General features: G+C 38.7%; 1 protein-coding gene across 1 annotated transcript in view; it reads left to right on the top strand.

Annotated features, from left to right (window-relative positions):
* The window catches only part of SLC49A4 (solute carrier family 49 member 4), a gene marked incomplete at its 3' end in the record, with an annotated part of 94,912 nt that overhangs the window by 72,261 nt on the left and 4,389 nt on the right, over positions 1 to 18,262 (top strand). The window contains exon 8 of the mRNA XM_079704640.1: positions 15,328 to 15,510. Within this exon, the coding sequence (XP_079560766.1) occupies positions 15,328 to 15,510 (183 nt within the window). The remainder of the gene's footprint in view (positions 1 to 15,327; positions 15,511 to 18,262) is intronic.

The following is an 18,262-nucleotide window of genomic DNA, read 5'->3' as shown; positions in this document are numbered from 1 at the left end:
ATCAGCTTCTTTGAAAAAAAATCTGTGTCAGCATTGTGTTTGTTCTGCTAAATTACCTTGACTTTTTAATTGAAAGGCAGTTTATTTTAATTTTAGTATCAGTGCTATAGAAAGTCATGGAAACATTTAATGATCATGTATTGAACCTTCTCTGATGAGCAGGAAATTATTTTGTCTGCCTGACTTTTAATAGATAACATTCCCCCACTGGATCTGCCAAACCAGTGTGTAAAGATACTGTATCAGACTCTTAACTGAAAATTCAAATGGAAGTCAAATTCAGGCTCATAATAATCAGGTTTTACTTTATGCATGTCCCAGAACACTGGGGAATATATTAAATCAATCCTGACACAGCTACCTTTCCCCCATTCTGATTATGAAGATCTTAATTTAACCCTTTCCTGTGTAAATTTTTTTTTAAATTTTATTTATTTTTTTATACAGCATGTCCTTATTAGTCATCCATTTTATACACATCAGTGTATACATGTCAATCCCAATCTCCCAATTCATCACACCACCACCCCCACCCCACCCCTGCCACTTTCCCCCCTTGGTGTCCGTACGTTTGTTCTCTACATCTGTGTCTCAATTTCTGCCCTGCAAACTGGTTCATCTCTACCATTTTTCTAGGTTCCACATATAAGCGTTAATATATGATATTTGTTTTTCTTTTTCTGGCTTACTTCACTCTGTATGACAGTCTGTAGATCCATCCACATCTCTACAAATGACCCAGTTTCGTTCCTTTTTATGGCTGAGTAATATTCCATTGTATATATGTATCACATCGTCTTTATCCATTTATCTGTCGATGGGCATTTAGCTTGCTTCCATGACCTGGCTATTGTAAATAGTGCCGCAATGAACATTGGGGTGCATGTGTCTTTTTTTTTTTTTTTTTGGCAGTATGCGGGCCTATCACTGTTGTGGCCTCTCCCATTGCAGAGCACAGGCTCTGGATGCGCAGGTGCAGTGGCCATGGCTCACGGGCCTAGCCACTCCGCAGCACGTGGGATCTTCCCGGACCGGGGCACAAACCCGTGTCCCCTCCATTGGCAGGCGGACTCTCAACCACTGCGCCACCAGGGCAGCCCTGCATGTGTCTTTTTGAATTATGGTTTTCTTTGGGTATATGCCCAGTAGTGGGATTGCTGGGTCAAATGGTAATTCTATTTTTAGTTTTTTAAGGAACCTCCATCCTGTTCTCCATAGCGGCTGTATCAATTTACATTTGCACCACAGTGCAAGAGGGTTCCCTTTTCTCCACATACTCTCCAGCATTTGTTGTTTGTGGGTTTTCTGATGATGCCCCTTCTAACTGGTGTGAGGTGATACCTCATTGTAGTTTTGATTTGCATTTCTCTAATAATTAGCAATATTGAGAAGCTTTTCATGTGCTTCTTGGCCATCTGTATGTCTTCTTTGGAGAAATGTCTATTTAGGTCTTCTGCCCGTTTTTTGATTGGGTTGTTTGTTTTTTTAATATTGAGCTGCATGAGCTGTTTATAAATTTTGGAGATTAATCCTTTGTCCGTTGATTCATTTGCAAATATTTTCTCCCATTGCGAGGGTTGTCTTTTCGTCTTTTTTATGGTTTCCTTTGCTGTGTAAAAGATTTTAAGTTTCATTAGGTCCCATTTGTTTATTTTTGTTTTTATTTCCATTACTCTAGGAGGTGGATCAAAAAAGATGTTGCTGTGATTTATGTCAAAGAGTGTTCTTCCTATGTTTTCCTCTAAGAGTTTTTTTTGTTGTTGTTGTTGTTGTACACGGGCCTCTCACTGTTGTGGCCTCTCCCGTTGTGGAGCACAGGCTCCGGACGCGCAGGCTCAGCAGCCATAGCTCACGGGCCTAGCCGCTCCACGGCATGTTGGATCTTCCCAGACCAGGGCACAAACCTGTGTCCCCTGCATCGGTAGGTAGACTCCCAACCACTGCGCCACCAGGGAAGCCCAAAAATTTCATTCTTTTACATGCAGCTGTCCAGTTTTCCCAGCACCACTTATTGAAGAGACTGTCTTTCCTCCATTGTATATCCTTGCCTCCTTTGTCATAGATTAGTTGACCATAGGTGCGTGGGTTTATCTCTGGGCTTTCTATCTTGTTCCATTGATCTATATTTCTGTTTTTGTGCCAGTACCATATTTTCTTGATTACTGAAGCTTTGTAGTATAGTCTGAAGTCAGGGAGTCTGATTCCTCCAGCTCTGCTTTTTTCCCTCAAGACTGTTTTGGCTATTTGGGGTCTTTTGTGTCTCCATACAAATTTTAAGATTTTTTGTTCTAGTTCTATAAAAAATGCCATTGGTAATTTGATAGGGATTGCATTGAATCTGTAGATTGCTTTGGGTAGTATAGTCATTTTCACATATATTGATTCTTCCAATCCAAGAACATGATATATCTCTCCATCTGTTGGTATCATCTTTAATTATCTCTCATCAGTATCTTATAGTTTCCTGTATACAGGTCTTTTGTCTCCCTAGATAGGTTTATTCCTAGGTATTTTATTCTTGTTGTTGTTATGGTAAATGGGAGTGTTTTCTTAATTTCTCTTTCAGATTTTTCATCATTAGTGTATAGGAATGCAAGAGATTTCTGTGCATTAATTTTGTATCCTGCAACTTTACCAAATTCATTGATTAGCCCTAGTAGTTTTCTGGTGGCATCTTTCGGACTCTCTATGTATATAGTATCATGTCATCTGCAAACAGTGACAGTTTGACTTCTTCTTTTCCAATTTGTATCCCTTTTATTTCCTTTTCTTCTCTGATTGCCGTGGCTAGGACTTCCAAAACTATGTTGAATAATAGTGGTGGGAGTGGACATCCTTGTCTTGTTCCTGATCTTAGAGGAAATGCTTTCAGGTTTTCACCATTGAGAACGATGTTTGCTGTGGGTTTGTCATATATGGCCTTTATTAAGTTGAGGTAGGTTCCCGCTATGCCCACTTTCTGGAGAGTTTTTATCATAAATGGGTGTTGAATTTTGTCAAAAGCTTTTTCTGCATCTATTGCGATGATCATATGGTTTTTATCCTTCAGTTTGTTAATATGGTGTATCACGTTGATTGATTTGCATATATTGAAGAATCTTTGCATCCCTGGGATAAATCCCACTTGATCATAGTGTATGATCCTTTTAATGTGTTGTTGGATTCTGTTTGCCTGTATTTTGTTGAGGATTTTTGCATCTGTATTCATCAGTGATATTGGTCTGTCATTTTCTTTTTTTGTAGTATCTTTGTCTGGTTTTGGTATCAGGGTGATGGTGGCCTCATAGAATGAGTTTGGAAGTGTTTCTTCCTCTGCAATTGTTTGGAAGAATTTGAGAAGGGTGGGTGTTAGCTCTTGTCTAAATGTTTGAGAGAATTCACCTGTGAAGCCATCTGGTCCTGGGCTTTTGTTTGTTGGAAGATTTTTAATCACAGTTGCAATTTCATTACTAATGATTGGTCTGTTCATAGTTTCTGTTTCTTCCTTGTTCAGTCTTGTAAGGTTATACCTTTCTAAGAATTTGTCCAGGGCTTCCCTGGTGGCGCAGTGGTTGAGAGTCTGCCTGCCGATGCAGGGGACATGGGTTCATGCCCTGGGCCGGGAAGATCCCACATGCTGCGGAGCGGCTAGGCCCATGAGCCATGGCCTCTGAGCCTGCACGTCCAGAGCCTGTGCTCCGCAACGGGAGAGGCCACAACAGTGAGATGCCCGTGTACCGCAAAAAAAAAAAAAAAAAAAAAAAAAAAAGAATTTGTCCATTTCTTCCAGGTTGTCCATTTTATTGGCATAGAGTTGCGTGTAGTAGTCTCTTAGGATGCTTTGTATTTCTGTGGTGTCTGTTGTAACTTCTCCTTTTTCATTTCTAATTTTATTGATTTGAGTCCTCTCCCTCTTCTTGATGAGTCTGGCTACTGGTTTATCAATTTTGTTTTTCTACTCAAAGAACCAGCTTTTAGTTTTATTGATCTTTGCTATTGTTTTCTTTGTTTCTATTTCATTTATTTCTGCTCTGATCTTTATGATTTCTTTCCTTCTGCTAACTTTGGGTTTTGTTTGCTCTTCTTTCTCTAGTTCTTTTAGGTGTAAGGTTAGATTGTTTATTTGAGATTTTACTTGCTTCTTGTTTCTTGAGTATAGCTATAAACTTCCCTCTTAGAACTGCTTTTGCTGCATCCCATAGGTTTTGGATCATCGTGTTTTCATTGTCATTTGTCTCTAGGTATTTTTTGATTTCCTCTGATTTCTTCAGTGATCTCTTGGTTATTTAGTAACATATTGTTTAGCCTCCATGTGTTTGTGTTTTTTATGCTTTTTTCCCTGTAATTCATTTCTAATATCATAGCGTTGTGGTCAGAAAACATGCTTGATATGATTTCAATTTTCTTAAATTTACTGAGGTTTGATTTGTGACCCAAGATGTGATCTATCCTGGAGAATGTTCCATGGGCACTTGAGAAGGAAGTGTAATCTGCTGTTTTTGAATGGAATGTCCTGTAAATATCAATTAAATCTATGTGGTCTATTGTGTCATTTAAAGCTTGTGTTTCCTTATTAATTTTCTGTTTGGATGATCTGTCCATTGGTGTAAGTGAGGTGTTAAAGTCCCCCACTATTATTGTGTTATTCTTGATTTCCTCTTTTATAGCTGTTAGCAGTTGCCTTCTATATTGAGATACTCCTATGTTGGGTGCATATATATTTATACTAGTTTTATCTTCTTCTTGGATTGATCCCTTGATCATTATGGAGTGTTCTTCCTTGTCTCTTATAACATTCTTTATTTTAAAGTCTATTTTATATGATATGAGTATCGCTACTCCAGCTTTCTTTTGATTTCCATTTGCATGGAATATCTTTTTCCATCCCCTGACTTTCAGTCTGTATGTGTCCCTAGGTCTGAAGTGGGTCTCTTGTAGGCAGCATAAATATGGGTCTTGTTTTTGTATCCATTCAGCAAGCCTGTGTCTTTTGGTTGGAGCATTTAATCCTTTCACGTTTAAGGTAATTATCAATATGTATGTTCCTATTACCATTTTCTTAATTGTTTTGGGTTTGTTTTAGTAGGTCCTTTTCTTCTCTTGTGTTTCCTACTTAGAGAAGTTCCTTTAGCATTTGTTGTAGAGCTGGTTTGGTGGTGCTGAAGTCTCTTAGCTTTTGCTTGTCTGTAAAGCTTTTCATTTCTCCATCGAATCTGAATGAGATCCTTGCTGGGTAGAGTAATCTTGGTTGTAGGTTCTTCCCTTTCATCACTTTAAGTATATCATGCCACCCCCTTCTGGTTTGTAGAGGTTCTGCTGAGAAATCAGCTGTTAACCTTATGGGAGTTCCCTAGTATGTTATTTGTCATTTTTCCCTTGCTGCTTTCAATAATTTTTCTTTGTCTTTAGTTTTTGCCAGTTTGCTTACTTTGTGTCTCAGCATGTTTCTCCTTGGGTTTATCCTGTATGGGACTCTCTGTGCTTCCTGGACTTGGGTGGCTATTTTCTTTCCCATGTTAGGGAAGTTTTTGACTATAATCTCTTCAAATATTTTCTTGGGTCCGTTCCCTCTCTCTTCGAACCTTCTGGGACCCCTATAATGCAAATGTTGTTGCATTTATGTTGTCCCAGAGGTCTCTTAGGCTGTCTTCATTTCGTTTCATTCTTTTTTCTTTATTCTGTTCCACAGCAGTGAATTCCACCATGCTGTATTCCAGGTCACTTATCCGTTCTTCTGCCTTAGTTATTCTGTTGATTCCTTCTAGTGTAATTTTCATTTCAGTGATTGTATTGTTCATCTCTGTTTGTTTGTTCTTTAATTCTTCTCAGTCTTTTTTAAACATTTCTTGCATCTTCTCGATCTTTGCCTCCATTCTTTTTCCGAGGTCCTGGATCATCTTCACTATCGTTATTCTGAATTCTTTTTCTGGAAGTTTACCTATCTCCACTTCATTTAGTTGTTTTTCTGGGGTTTTATCTTGTTCCTTCATCTGGTACATAGCCCTCTGCCTTTTCATCTTGTCAGTCTTTCTTTGAATGTGGTTTTTGTTCCACAGGCTGCAGGACTGTTCTTTTTGCTTCTGCTGTCTGCCCTCTAGTGGATGAGGCTATCTAAGAGGCTTGTGCAAGTTTCCTGATGGGAGGGACTGGTGGTGGGTAGAGCTGGGTGTTGCTCTGGTGGGCGGAACTCAGTAAAACTTTAATCCACTTGACTGCTGATGGGTGGGGCTGGGTTCCCTCCCTGTTGGTTGTTTGGCCTGAGGCGACCCAACACTGGAGCCTTCCCGGGCTCTTTGTTGGGGCCAATGGAGGACTCTGGGAGGGCTCACGCCAAGGAGTAGTTCCCAGAACTTCTGCTGCCAGTGTCCTTGTCTTCACAGTGAGGCAGAGCCACCCCCCGCCTCTACAGGAGACCCTCCAACACTAGCAGGTAGGTCTGGTTCAGTCTCCCCCGGGGTCACTGCTCCTTCCCCTGGGTCCCGATGCGCACACTACTTTGTGTGTGCCCTCCAAGAGTGAAGTCTCTGTTTTCCCCAGTCCTGTTGAAGTCCTGCAGTCAAATCCCGCTAGCCTTCAAAGTCTGATTCTCCAGGAATTCCTCCGCCCATTGCCAGACCCCCAGGTTCAGAAGCCTGACGTGGGGCTCAGAACCTTCACTCCAGTGGGTGGACTTCTGTGGTATAAGTGTTCTCCAGCCTGTGAGTCACCCACCCACCAGTTATGGGATTTGATTTTATTGTGATTGCGCCCCTCGTCCCATCTCATTGTGACTTCTCCTTTGTCTTTGGATGTGTGTTATCTTTTTTGGTGAGTTTCAGTGTCTTCCTGTTGATGACTGTTCAGCAGTTAGTGTGATTCTGGTGTTCTCGCAAGAGGGAGTGAGAGCACGTCCTTCTACTCCACCATCTTGAACCAATCCCCTATGTGTAAATTATTTTGATTCTTTAGTTTCTACAGTAACAAGTGATTTCAGCATATATATCCAGCCAGTGTGAAACCACCTTGTGGTCATCATTTTTATAGTAATACAAGAAACAAATACTGAGAATGAGAGAATTGAATGAAAATGCTTGGTTTTTAAATTTCTGGCCTCTGAAGTTGTATCAGCAGTCTCAGCCTACTTATCCTACATATAATAGGAATTCTAATAAATAAGGTGGGAATATTTATGTCGAGGATCCTGGACCAAGGCTGGGTTATATGGCTTCTGGGTGTAGATATCTGGTGTGTGGGGCAGCTCACCCAGTGATAACCATTTCTGAGTCAGGGAGCTAATACAAACCTGCATGAAGTAGAGTTGGATTAGCTGCCAATTCATTAGTTTACAATGACATTTCTCTTTTCTTATTTTGTTAAGTAGGTAAGATATGCACATAGTAAAAACTAAATTCAAAAAGTAGGAAAAGGGTATACAATGAAAAATGTCTACCGTCCCGTGGCCCCCAATTTCCCTCTCTAGAGGCAACCTTGAATGTCAGTTTCTTGAGTTTTCCCAGAGAACTCTATACATTTATAAACAAGTGTATATGTGCGTGTGTGTGTGTGTTTGTATCCCTTAACACACTTTTCTGTACCTTTTTCACTTATATATCTTTTATTTCAAAGTGTTTCTCTTTATTTTATTAACATTAAAAACCTAGTGTGGGGCTTCCCTGGTGGCGCAGTGGTTGAGGGTCCACCTGCCGATGCAGGGGACACGGGTTCGTGCCCCGGTTCGGGAGGATCCCACATGCCGTGGAGTGGCTGGGCTCGTGAGCCATGGCCACTGAGCCTGCGCGTCTGGAGCCTGTGCTCCGCAACGGGAGAGGCCACAACAGTGAGAGGCCCGCATACTGCAAAAAACAAACAAACAAACAAAAACCTAGTGTGTTTTGTGTTTTGGGATAAATGCTGGGTGTATAATGACTAATAAGTTCTTCTTAAAATTAATTAATAACTTTTATTAATAATAATTTTAATTGGAGTATAGTTGATTTACATTGTGTTAATTTCTGCTGTACAGCAAAGTGATTCAGTTACATATATATATATTCTTTTTTTTAATCTTCTTTTCCATTATGGCTTATCATAGGACACTGAATATAGTTCTCTGTGCTATATTCAGTGTTTTATCATCTTAAACTTCTAGGCTCATCTGTTTTGGAGTCAGTAGTGGTCTCTGCTCTGGTTACCATGACTGACCATAAATTAGTATAAAGTGTTTTGTAGATAGACTACACTATAAAGCTACCAGTGATATTCCATCCCTAGATTTCCTAATGTACCACTAATGAGTCATGTGTAAGAAGTGTTGATTGATTGGCATGATCTATGTCCAGCAAATGTACAGTGAGCATGAGGTGTGGGGTTTTTAAGAAACTCTTGAAAAGTGCTTCATATTTTACATGTGTTTATATCCATCGGATGCTTCTCATTTAATCCTGTGAATAGCCTGGTCACTGCTTTAGCCAGCAATGCGTTCTTTATTCACCATCATCCTTTTGTTCTCTATTTCCATGTATCTTCTAATCAAAGAAACTCAAAGTAATCACCAGCTATTTGTGGTACTAGAATGTGTTAAATATTTTGTAATCCTGAAAGGCTAGTGTACTTGGAGGAGGAAGTGTGAGTTGAGATTAATTAGAGAAATGCTGTTAGAAAACAGTAGATACAGTTTTTGTTTTTACCTCTTCAACAATGTTAGGGATTGTTAATGATTGCAATCGGGTGTGGTAAATTCTGGTAATTTCATATGTTCTATGAATAATACATAACAGATTTAGGGTAATTCCCTCACTTTCTGCAGTTCCTGCACAGAAATTTTTTTACTTAACAAATATGTTTATTAAAAATATTTTCCTGGTAACTTTAAGGTTAGAATAATTGCTACTCATTATCATCAGTGGGCATGATATACTTATTAGTCTAAGGGGAGATGTTTTAGGTTTCTAAATAGGATATCATTTTTTCCTCATTGATTCTGTTTTCACCTTAAAATTAAAATTATTGAAGGTTTGTATACAAACAGCATTAATAAAATTATTTAGAGTGGGGTGCATTTCTCTAAACATTCTTCTAAGAATAAGAATAGTGTCCTTATTCAAAGATTTCACTATAGATTGGGTTAATAGGCTATTTATTGGCTAATCTGGGATCCTAGCCAGTATTAACGATACACTTCTTTTTTTTCTGCTTTATAACAAATTTAATCAGTCATACATATACATATGTTCCCATATCCCCTCCCTCTTGCGTCTCCCTCCCACCCTCCCTATCCCACCCCTCCAGGCGGTCACAAAGCACCGAGCTGATCTCCCTGTGCTATGCGGCTGCTTCCCACTAGCTATCTACCTTACGTTTGGTAGTGTATATATGTCCATGCCTCTCTTTCACTTTGTCACAGCTTACCCTTCCCCCTTCCCATATCCTCAAGTCCATTCTCTAGTAGGTCTGTGTCTTTATTCCTGTCTTACCCCATGTTCTTCATGACATTTTTTTTCTTAAATTCCATATATATGTGTCAGCATACAGTATTTGTCTTTCTCTTTCTGACTTACTTCACTCTGTATGACAGACTCTAGGTCCATCCATCTCATTACAAATAGCTCAATTTCGTTTCTTTTTATGGCTGAGTAATATTCCATTGTATATATGTGCCACATCTTCTTTATCCATTCATCTGATGATGGACACTTAGGTTGTTTCCATCTCCAGGCTATTGTAAATAGGGCTGCTGTGAACATTTTTCTACATGACTCTTCTTGAATTATGGTTTTCTCAGGGTATATGCCCAGTAGTGGGATTGCTGGGTCATATGGTAGTTCTATTTGTAGTTTTTTAAGGAACCTCCATACTGTTCTCCATAGTGGCTCTACCAATTCACATTCCCACCAGCAGTGCAAGAGTGTTCCCTTTTTTCCACACCCTCTCCAGCATTTATTATTTCTAGATTTTTTGATGATGGCCATTCTGACTGGTGTGAGATGGTATCTCATTGTAGTTTTGATTTGCATTTCTCTAATGAGTAAAGATGTTGAGCATCCTTTCATATGTTTGTTGGCAGTCTGTATATCTTCTGTGGAGAAATGTCTGTTTAGGTCTTCTGCCCATTTTTGGATTGGGTTGTTTGTTTTTTTGTTATTGAGCTGCATGAGCTGCTTATAAATTTTGGAGATTAATCCTTTGTCAGTTGCTTCATTTGCAAATATTTTCTCCCATTCTAAGGCTTGTCTTTTGGTCTTGTTTACTATGTTTTCCTCTAAGAGTTTGATAGTGTCTGGCCTTACATTTAGGTCTTTAATCCATTTTGAGCTTATTTTTGTGTATGGTGTTAGGGAGTGATCTAATCTCATACTTTTACATGTCCCTGTCCAGTTTTCCCAGCACCACTTATTGAAGAGACTGTCCTTTCTCCACTGTACATTCCTGCCTCCTTTATCAAAGATAAGGTGACCATATGTGTATGGGTTTATCTCTGGGCTTTCTATCCTGTTCCATTGATCTATCTTTCTGTTTTTGTGCCAGCACCATACTGTCTTGATTACTGTAGCTTTGTAGTATAGTCTGAAGTCAGGGAGCCTGATTCCTCCAGCTCCGTTTTTCGTTCTCAAGATTGCTTTGGCTATTCGGGGTCTTTTGTGTTTCCATACAAATTGTGAAATTTTTTGTTCTAGCTCTGTGAAAAATGCCAGTGGTAGTTTGATAGGGATTGCATTGAATCTGTAGATTGCTTTGGGTAGTAGAGTCATTTTCACAATGTTGATTCTTCCAATCCAAGAACATGGTATATCTCTCCATCTATTTGTATCATCTTTAATTTCTTTCATCAGTGTCTTATAATTTTCTGCATACAGGTCTTTTGTCTCCTTAGGTAGGTTTATTCCTAGATATTTTATTCTTTTTGTTGCAGTGGTAAATGGGAGTGTTTCCTTGATTTCACTTTCAGATTTTTCATCATTAGTATATAGGAATGCCAGAGATTTCTGTGCATTAATTTTGTATCCTGCAACTTTACCAAATTCATTGATGAGCTCTAGTAGTTTTCTGGTAGCATCTTTAGGATTCTCTATGTATAGTATCGTGTCATCTGCAAACAGTGACAGCTTTACTTCTTGTTTTCCGATTTGGATTCCTTTTATTTCCTTTTCTTCTCTGATTGCTGTGGCTAAAACTTCCAAAACTATGTTGAATAAGAGTGGTGAGAGTGGGCAGCCTTGTCTTGTTCCTGATCTTAGTGGAAATGGTTTCAGTTTTTCACCGTTGAGGACGATGTTGGCTGTGGGTTTGTCATATATGGCCTTTATTATGTTGAGGAAAGTTCCTTCTATGCCTACGTTCTGCAGGGTTTTTATCATAAATGGGTGTTGAATTTTGTCGAAAGCTTTCTCTGCATCTACTGAAATTATCATATGGTTTTTCTCCTTCAATTTTTTAATATGGTGTATCACGTTGATTGATTTGCGTATATTGAAGAATCCTTGCATTCCTGGAATAAACCGCACTTGATCATGGTGTATGATCCTTTTAATGTGCTGTTAAATTCTGTTTGCTAGTATTTTTTGAGGATTTTTGCATCTATGTTCAGCAGTGATATTGGCCTGTAGTTTTCTTTCTTTGTGACAACTTTTCTGGTTTTGGTATCAAGGTGATGGTGGCCTCGTAGAATGAGTTTGGGAGTGTTCCTCCCTCTGCTATATTTTGGAAGAGTTTGAGAAGGATAGGTGTTAGCTCTTCTCTAAATGTTTGATAGAATTCGCCTGTGAAGCCATCTGGTCCTGGGCTTTTGTTTGTTGGAAGATTTTTTATCACAGTTTCCATTTCAGTGCTTGTGATTGGTCTGTTCATATTTTGTATTTCTTCCTGATTCAGTCTTGGCAGGTTGTGCATTTCTAAGAATTTGTCCATTTCTTCCAGGTTGTCCATTTTATTGGCATAGAGTTGCTTGTAGTAATCTCTCATGATCTCTTGTATTTCTGCAGTGTCAGTTGTTACTTCTCCTTTTTCATTTCTAATTCTATTGATTTAAGTCATCTCTCTTTTTTTCTTGATGAGTCTGGCTAATGGTTTATCAATTTTGTTTATCTTCTCAAAGAACCAGCTTTTAGTTTTATTGATCTTTGCTATCGTTTCCTTTATTTCTTTTTCATTTATTTCTGATCTGATTTTTATGATTTCTTTCCTTCTGCTAACTTTGGGGTATTTTTGTTCTTCTTTCTCTAATTGCTTTAGGTGCAAGGTTAGGTTGTTTATTCAAGATGTTTCCTGTTTCTTAAGGTGGGATTGTATTGCTATAAACTTCCCCCTTAGAACTGCTTTTGCTGCATCCCATAGGTTTTGGGTCGTCGTGTCTCCATTGTCATTTGTTTCTAGGTATTTTTTATTTTCCTCTTTGATTTCTTCAGTGATCACTTCGTTATTAAGTAGTGTATTGTTTAGCCTCCATGTGTTTGTATTTTTTACAGATCTTTTCCTGTAATTGATATCTAGTCTCATAGCATTGTGGTCGGAAAAGATACTTGACACAATTTCAATTTTCTTAAATTTACCAAGGCTTGATTTGTGACCCAAGATATGATCTATCCTGGAGAATGTTCCATGAGCACTTGAGAAAAATGTGTATTCTGTTGTTTTTGGATGGAATGTCCTATAAATGTCAATTAAGTCCATCTTGTTTAATGTATCATTTAAAGCCTCTGTTTCCTTATTTATTTTCATTTTGGATGATCTGTCCATTGGTGAAAGTGGGGTGTTAAAGTCCCCTACGATGAATGTGTTACTGTCGATTTCCCCTTTTAGGGCTGTTAGTATTTGCCTTATGTATTGAGGTGCTCCTATGTTGGGTGCATAAATATTTACAATTGTTATATCTTCTTCTTGGATCGATCCCTTGATCATCATGTAGTGTCCTTCTTTGTCTCTTCTAGTAGTCTTTATTTTAAAGTCTATTTTGTCTGAGATGAGAATTGCTACTCTAGCTTTCTTTTGGTTTCCATTTGCATGGAATATCTTTTTCCATCCCCTTACTTTCAGTCTGTATGTGTCTCTAGGTCTGAAGTGGGTCTCTTGTAGACAGCATATATATGGGTCTTGTTTTTGTATCCATTCAGCCAATCTGTGTCTTTTGGTGGGAGCATTTAGTCCATTTACATTTAAGGTAATTATCGATATGTATGTTCCTATTCCCATTTTCTTAATTGTTTTGTGTTCGTTATTGTGGGTCTTTTCCTTCTGTTGTGTTTCTTGCCTAGAGAAGTTCCTTTAGCATTTGTTGTAAAGCTGGTTTGGTGGTGCTGAGCTCTCTCAGCTTTTGCTTGTCTGTAGACATTTTAATTTCTCCATCAAATCTGAATGAGATCCTTGCTGGGTAGAGTAATCTTGGTTGCAGGTTTTTCTCCTTCATCACTTTAAATATGTCCTGCCAGTCCCTTCTGGCTTGCAGAGTTTCTGCTGAAAGATCAGCTGTTAACCTTATGGGGATTCCCTTGTGTGTTATTTGTTGTTTTCCCCTTGCTGCTTTTAATATGTTTTCTTTGTATTTAATTTTTGACAGTTTGATTAATATGTGTCTTGGTGTATTTCTCCTTGTATTTATCCTGTATGGGACTGTCTGTGCCTCCTGGACTTGACTGACTATTTCCTTTCCCATATTAGGGAAGTTTTCAACTATAATCTCTTCAAATATTTTCTCAGTTCCTTTCTTTTTCTCTTCTTCTTCTGGAACCCCTATAATTCGAATGTTGGTGTGTTTAATATTGTCCCAGAAGTCTCTGAGACTGTCCTCAGTTCTTTTCATTCTTTTTTTCTTTCTTCTTCTCTGCAGTAGTTATTTCCACTATTTTATCTTCCACGTCCCTTATCCGTTCTTCTGCCTCAGCTATTCTGCTATTGATCCCATCTAGAGTATTTTTCATTTCACTTATTGTGTTTTTAATCATTGCTTGATTCATCTTTAGTTCTTCTAGGTCCTTGTTAACTGTTTCTTGCATTTTGTCTATTCTATTTCCAAGATTTTGGATCATCTTTACTATCATTATTCTGAATTCTTTTTCAGGTAGACTGCCTATTTCCTCTTCATTTGTTAGGTCTGGTGGGTTTTTATCTTGCTCCTTCACCTGCTGTGTGTTTTTCTGTCTTCTCATTTTGCTTATCTTACTGTGTTTCGGGTCTCCTTTTTGCAGGCTGCAGGTTCGTAGTTCCCGTTGTTTTTGGTGTCTGTCCCCAGTGGCTAATGTTGGTTTAGTGGGTTGTGTAGGCTTCCTGGTGGAGGGGACTAGTACCTGTGTTCTGGTGGATGAGGCTGGATCTTGTCTTTCTGGTGGGCAGGTCCACGTCTGGTGGTGTGTTTTGGGGTGTCTGTGGACTTATTATGATTTTAAGCAGCCTCTCTGCTAATGGGTGGGGTTGTGTTCCTGTCTTGCTAGTTGTTTGGCCTAGGGTGTCTAGCACTGTAACTTGCTGGTCGTTGAATGAAGCTGGGTGTTGGTGTTGAGATGGAGATCTCTGGAAGATTTTCGCCGTTTGATATAACTTGGATCTGGGAGGTCTCTTGTGGACCAGTGTCCTGAAGTTGGCTCTCCCACCTCAGATGCACAGCACTGACTCCTGGCTCCTCAATTTGGGATGATTTGTTGTCTATTCAGGTATTCCACAGATGCAGGGTACATCAAGTTGATTATGGAGCTTTAATCCGCTGCTTCTGAGGCTGCTGGGAGAGATTTCCCTTTCTCTTCTTTGTTCTCAAACGATATACTTCTAGGTGAAATTTTTTTTTTCTGTTCCAAAAAAGTCATGTATTTTTTTTAAAAAACTCTTGACATGAAACTCATTCTAAAATTGAGGACTATTTCTATTTTAAGTGTTTCTCCAGGAATTACATAGCAGATAATTTTGATTTTATGCTTGAGGGCTGTTATTAGCCAGTCTTAAAATATGTAATTTTTAGTTACACTTAATGTTTCTTACATTTTTTTCTTAGATTTTAACTTCTCTTTAAAATTATAGAATGAGTCTAAATTTTGTATTAATTTGCTATATTTTACCTATCCCTCAATATGCCAGGAGTGTGACTCAGGGGAAAGAATCCTTTAAATTATAGTGGTAAAAATTGTTTCTGTGCTTTGGAGTAATCCACCAAGAAGATAAAGCAAATAAACTGGTAATCATCCAGCAAGAGAACCTTTTCCTATCTACTCCACAAAACCTGTGTGAAGAGCTGACAGATGTGTGAAGCTTTACTGAAGTTCATCAACTACCACTGAGAAGAGATGAAATTCCAGAGTTGATACTCATGAAAGAGAACACCCAGAATATCCATGTGATATGACTCACTGCTGCTGTTATGAAACTAAAATGTTTGTGTTTTTATTTTAGTGACATTGTATGCCTCCTGTGTTCTCCTGGGAGTGTTCCTGAATAGCAGTATACCTATATTTTTTGAGCTTTTTGTGGAAACTGTCTACCCAGTTCCAGAAGGAATTACTTGTGGAGTTGTCACTTTTTTAAGTAATATGTTCATGGGAGTACTTTTGTTTTTTCTCACATTTTATCACACAGGTAAGAAATTTGACTTTTTATTTACTATCTAAATGTGTTAGGAGAGAGGTTTGTGGCACTGATGTATAGGGAATTTATATGGAGAATTTCCACTAAGGCAAATTACTTTATTTGAGCTTTCACATGAGAAGAAAAAGAAAATATCTTCTGTTGCTTTTCTTGAAAGGCATCCAGCCTGATGGAATGCATCCTCACTGCCCCCCCCCACACCAAAGTTTCTGATTTAAATAACTTGGAGGGGGTGGCAGCATTTCTACTTTTAAAAGCCCACCAGCTTATTCTAATATGCTGGTTCTCCTTGAGAACCACTGATATCTTGCTTTTTAAAACAATACTTCAACTCTACTGTCTTAACATTAGGTAGAAATTAAGGTCAGGGGTATATATGTAGTTTAAAGCTTTGCAGATGAATGAGAGATCACCCAAAGAGTGGATCGCCTGTATAGGACGGCTCTGTCCAAGGGAACATTTTATGGTAACAGAGGTGCTCTTTATCTGTGCTGTCCAGCACAGTAGCCACTAACCCATGCAGCTAATGCAGCTAGGGAACTGGATTTTTCATTTTATTTCATTTTGATTCATTTGTTTACATTTAAATTGGTACATGTGGTTACCAAATTGGTCAGTGCAGGTATAGAGTGAAAAGAAGGTTGCAGTTAGAACCCAGGGGTACACCTTTAAAGAAGGGGGACGTCCTTACAGAGGAAGAAGGGGTTGGGTTCCTGAACCCAAGTAGAGGAGTTAGCCTTGGTCGGAAGGAGGTGGAGAGAAGGCAGTGTGTGTGGCATAGAAGCAGAGGCCTGTGCTGAGCACATTGTTGAGGGAGCTCCTTCTTGATGGCACCAACTTTCGGCTTAGAAGCCAGTTCATCTATGAAGAGTTGGTGGGAAGGTAGTGGAGAAGGGGCTTAAGGAGAGAATGAAACTTTAAAATAGCTTTTGAGGGGGGTGGGGAAATGCTGCAGGGACAGCTGGAAAGCTTGCTGGGCATATTGAAGGCAGGCCCCACTGGTGTTGAGGTCTGTGGGTTTGTAGTGGCTCTGTTTTGCAGTTGTTTGGTTTTCTCTGATATTCTCTTTTCCATGGTCCAAATTCTGTCTCACTATTTTAGAAAATTGGGGCACAATTATCTAGACTTCTTTTTTGCATGTTAAAATAAGGATTTATACTTACTTTATACATCTAGACTTTTAAATTTTATACTTGTGAGTCTTAAATATAAATCTTTTATTAATTTCTACTAGGTTTATATCCCATTTTGTTTCCTTGTCTTAAATAATTGAATATTACTACTTTTTTTCCTGGTTGCTGTTTTCTTAACTACTCATCAGATACAGTAAATTTGTATAATTTGTACATGGAAGAATCTAATCTATAAGACTTAAATGTAAGAAATGCTCTAAAATGTGACACTCCAAGAGACCTAATTGTCTCTAGGAATTCTGACAGGCTTATAATTGAAATAGTAGCCATGATAACCTCCTTGACTGGAAAAAAAATTTTTGAAACATTCAAAGCTGATGAAACAGAATCTCCCTGGGTTTTGGACAGCTTTTGACATAGCACTTTCACCTAACAGCAAAGAGCATCCAAATGATATATTAATTTCGTAATATAATTAACAACAAACTAGATCATTTCTGTCCATCAGTAATACAGGTAAAGAAGGTTTCATCTTTACTAAACCTGATATACGTTTGGTTTATCCTATGAAAGAGAGTGACATTTTCGAAGGCAAGCGATATTAATAAAGTCAGACCACTCTTCACTGTTCTCCTGGAAACGTGTTTCCATTAGGGAAAATGCCATCACCAGGTATAGGGTCTTTGCCTTCAATTAGTTTTCTAAACAGAATCACCTAACAGTTATTACATTATCAGCTTTAACCCACTTCAGCTGTGTCGTAGTTGAAACTAGGAGGCTCAGTGCCTCTCTTTTTTTGCCTGGTAAAGTATCAGAGATGGCTGTTGCCCTTAGAGTGGTAGAAACGGTTTTCCAGCTCATGGACACAGGTGGGCTGAATGGTCCTTGCAGCCCGGCTGAGCATGGTTTCTCCTCTTGGATGGAAATTGTTTTGTCTTCCCAGCATTTAAAAACAACAACAGTAGATGCCAGATCATGTTATCCCCTAGTAGACCTCTTGCACGTGGTCTATAGAATATAAGAAACATGTATTTATTGGTCAGTTTAAAGCAGGAACTACCCCTGTGCTGTCTGACTGTGGAGGAGCCCAGTGCACTCCTACCATTGTGCTTGGCAACTAGAGCGTCTCTATCACTCTCCTGGGTCTTGAGTGTGCAGCTTCCAATTTGTTCAACAGAGACTGGTGTCTTTACATCAGTCAGTGCTCACTCCTCATTTTGCAGATTTATAGTGACCAGATACAAGCAGACATTTTTGGTTCTTTGGCACAGGCAGTGGAAGAAACAACACCATTTCTGCTAATTTCTATCTCACTGATACAATCAAGGATTTATCTATCTGGGGGGAAGAAGCTTCCCTCTTCTGGGTTGGTTTCTGATCATATGTTCTTATACATATCTATGTAGATGTTAAAGGTTTCTGCCTAAACTCCATGAGTATTGTGAAAAATAAAACTTTAAATAAAAATTAATCTTAATCGAACAGGATGGTTTTCAGGACAAAAAAAAAAACCTCAGTGTGTTTTGACATTTTAGAGTTAATGAGAAGATGAATGTGAAAGAGCTTAGACCAGGGCACAGCTGGCACTCACCAAATGTTTTGTTTCCTTC

Source organism: Hyperoodon ampullatus (genome assembly GCF_949752795.1).
Source record: "Hyperoodon ampullatus genome assembly, chromosome: 5".
NCBI classification, from domain to species: domain Eukaryota; kingdom Metazoa; phylum Chordata; class Mammalia; order Artiodactyla; family Ziphiidae; genus Hyperoodon; species Hyperoodon ampullatus.
Note: the sequence above shows the minus strand (reverse complement) of the source record. Positions and strands in the feature narration are given on the sequence as shown.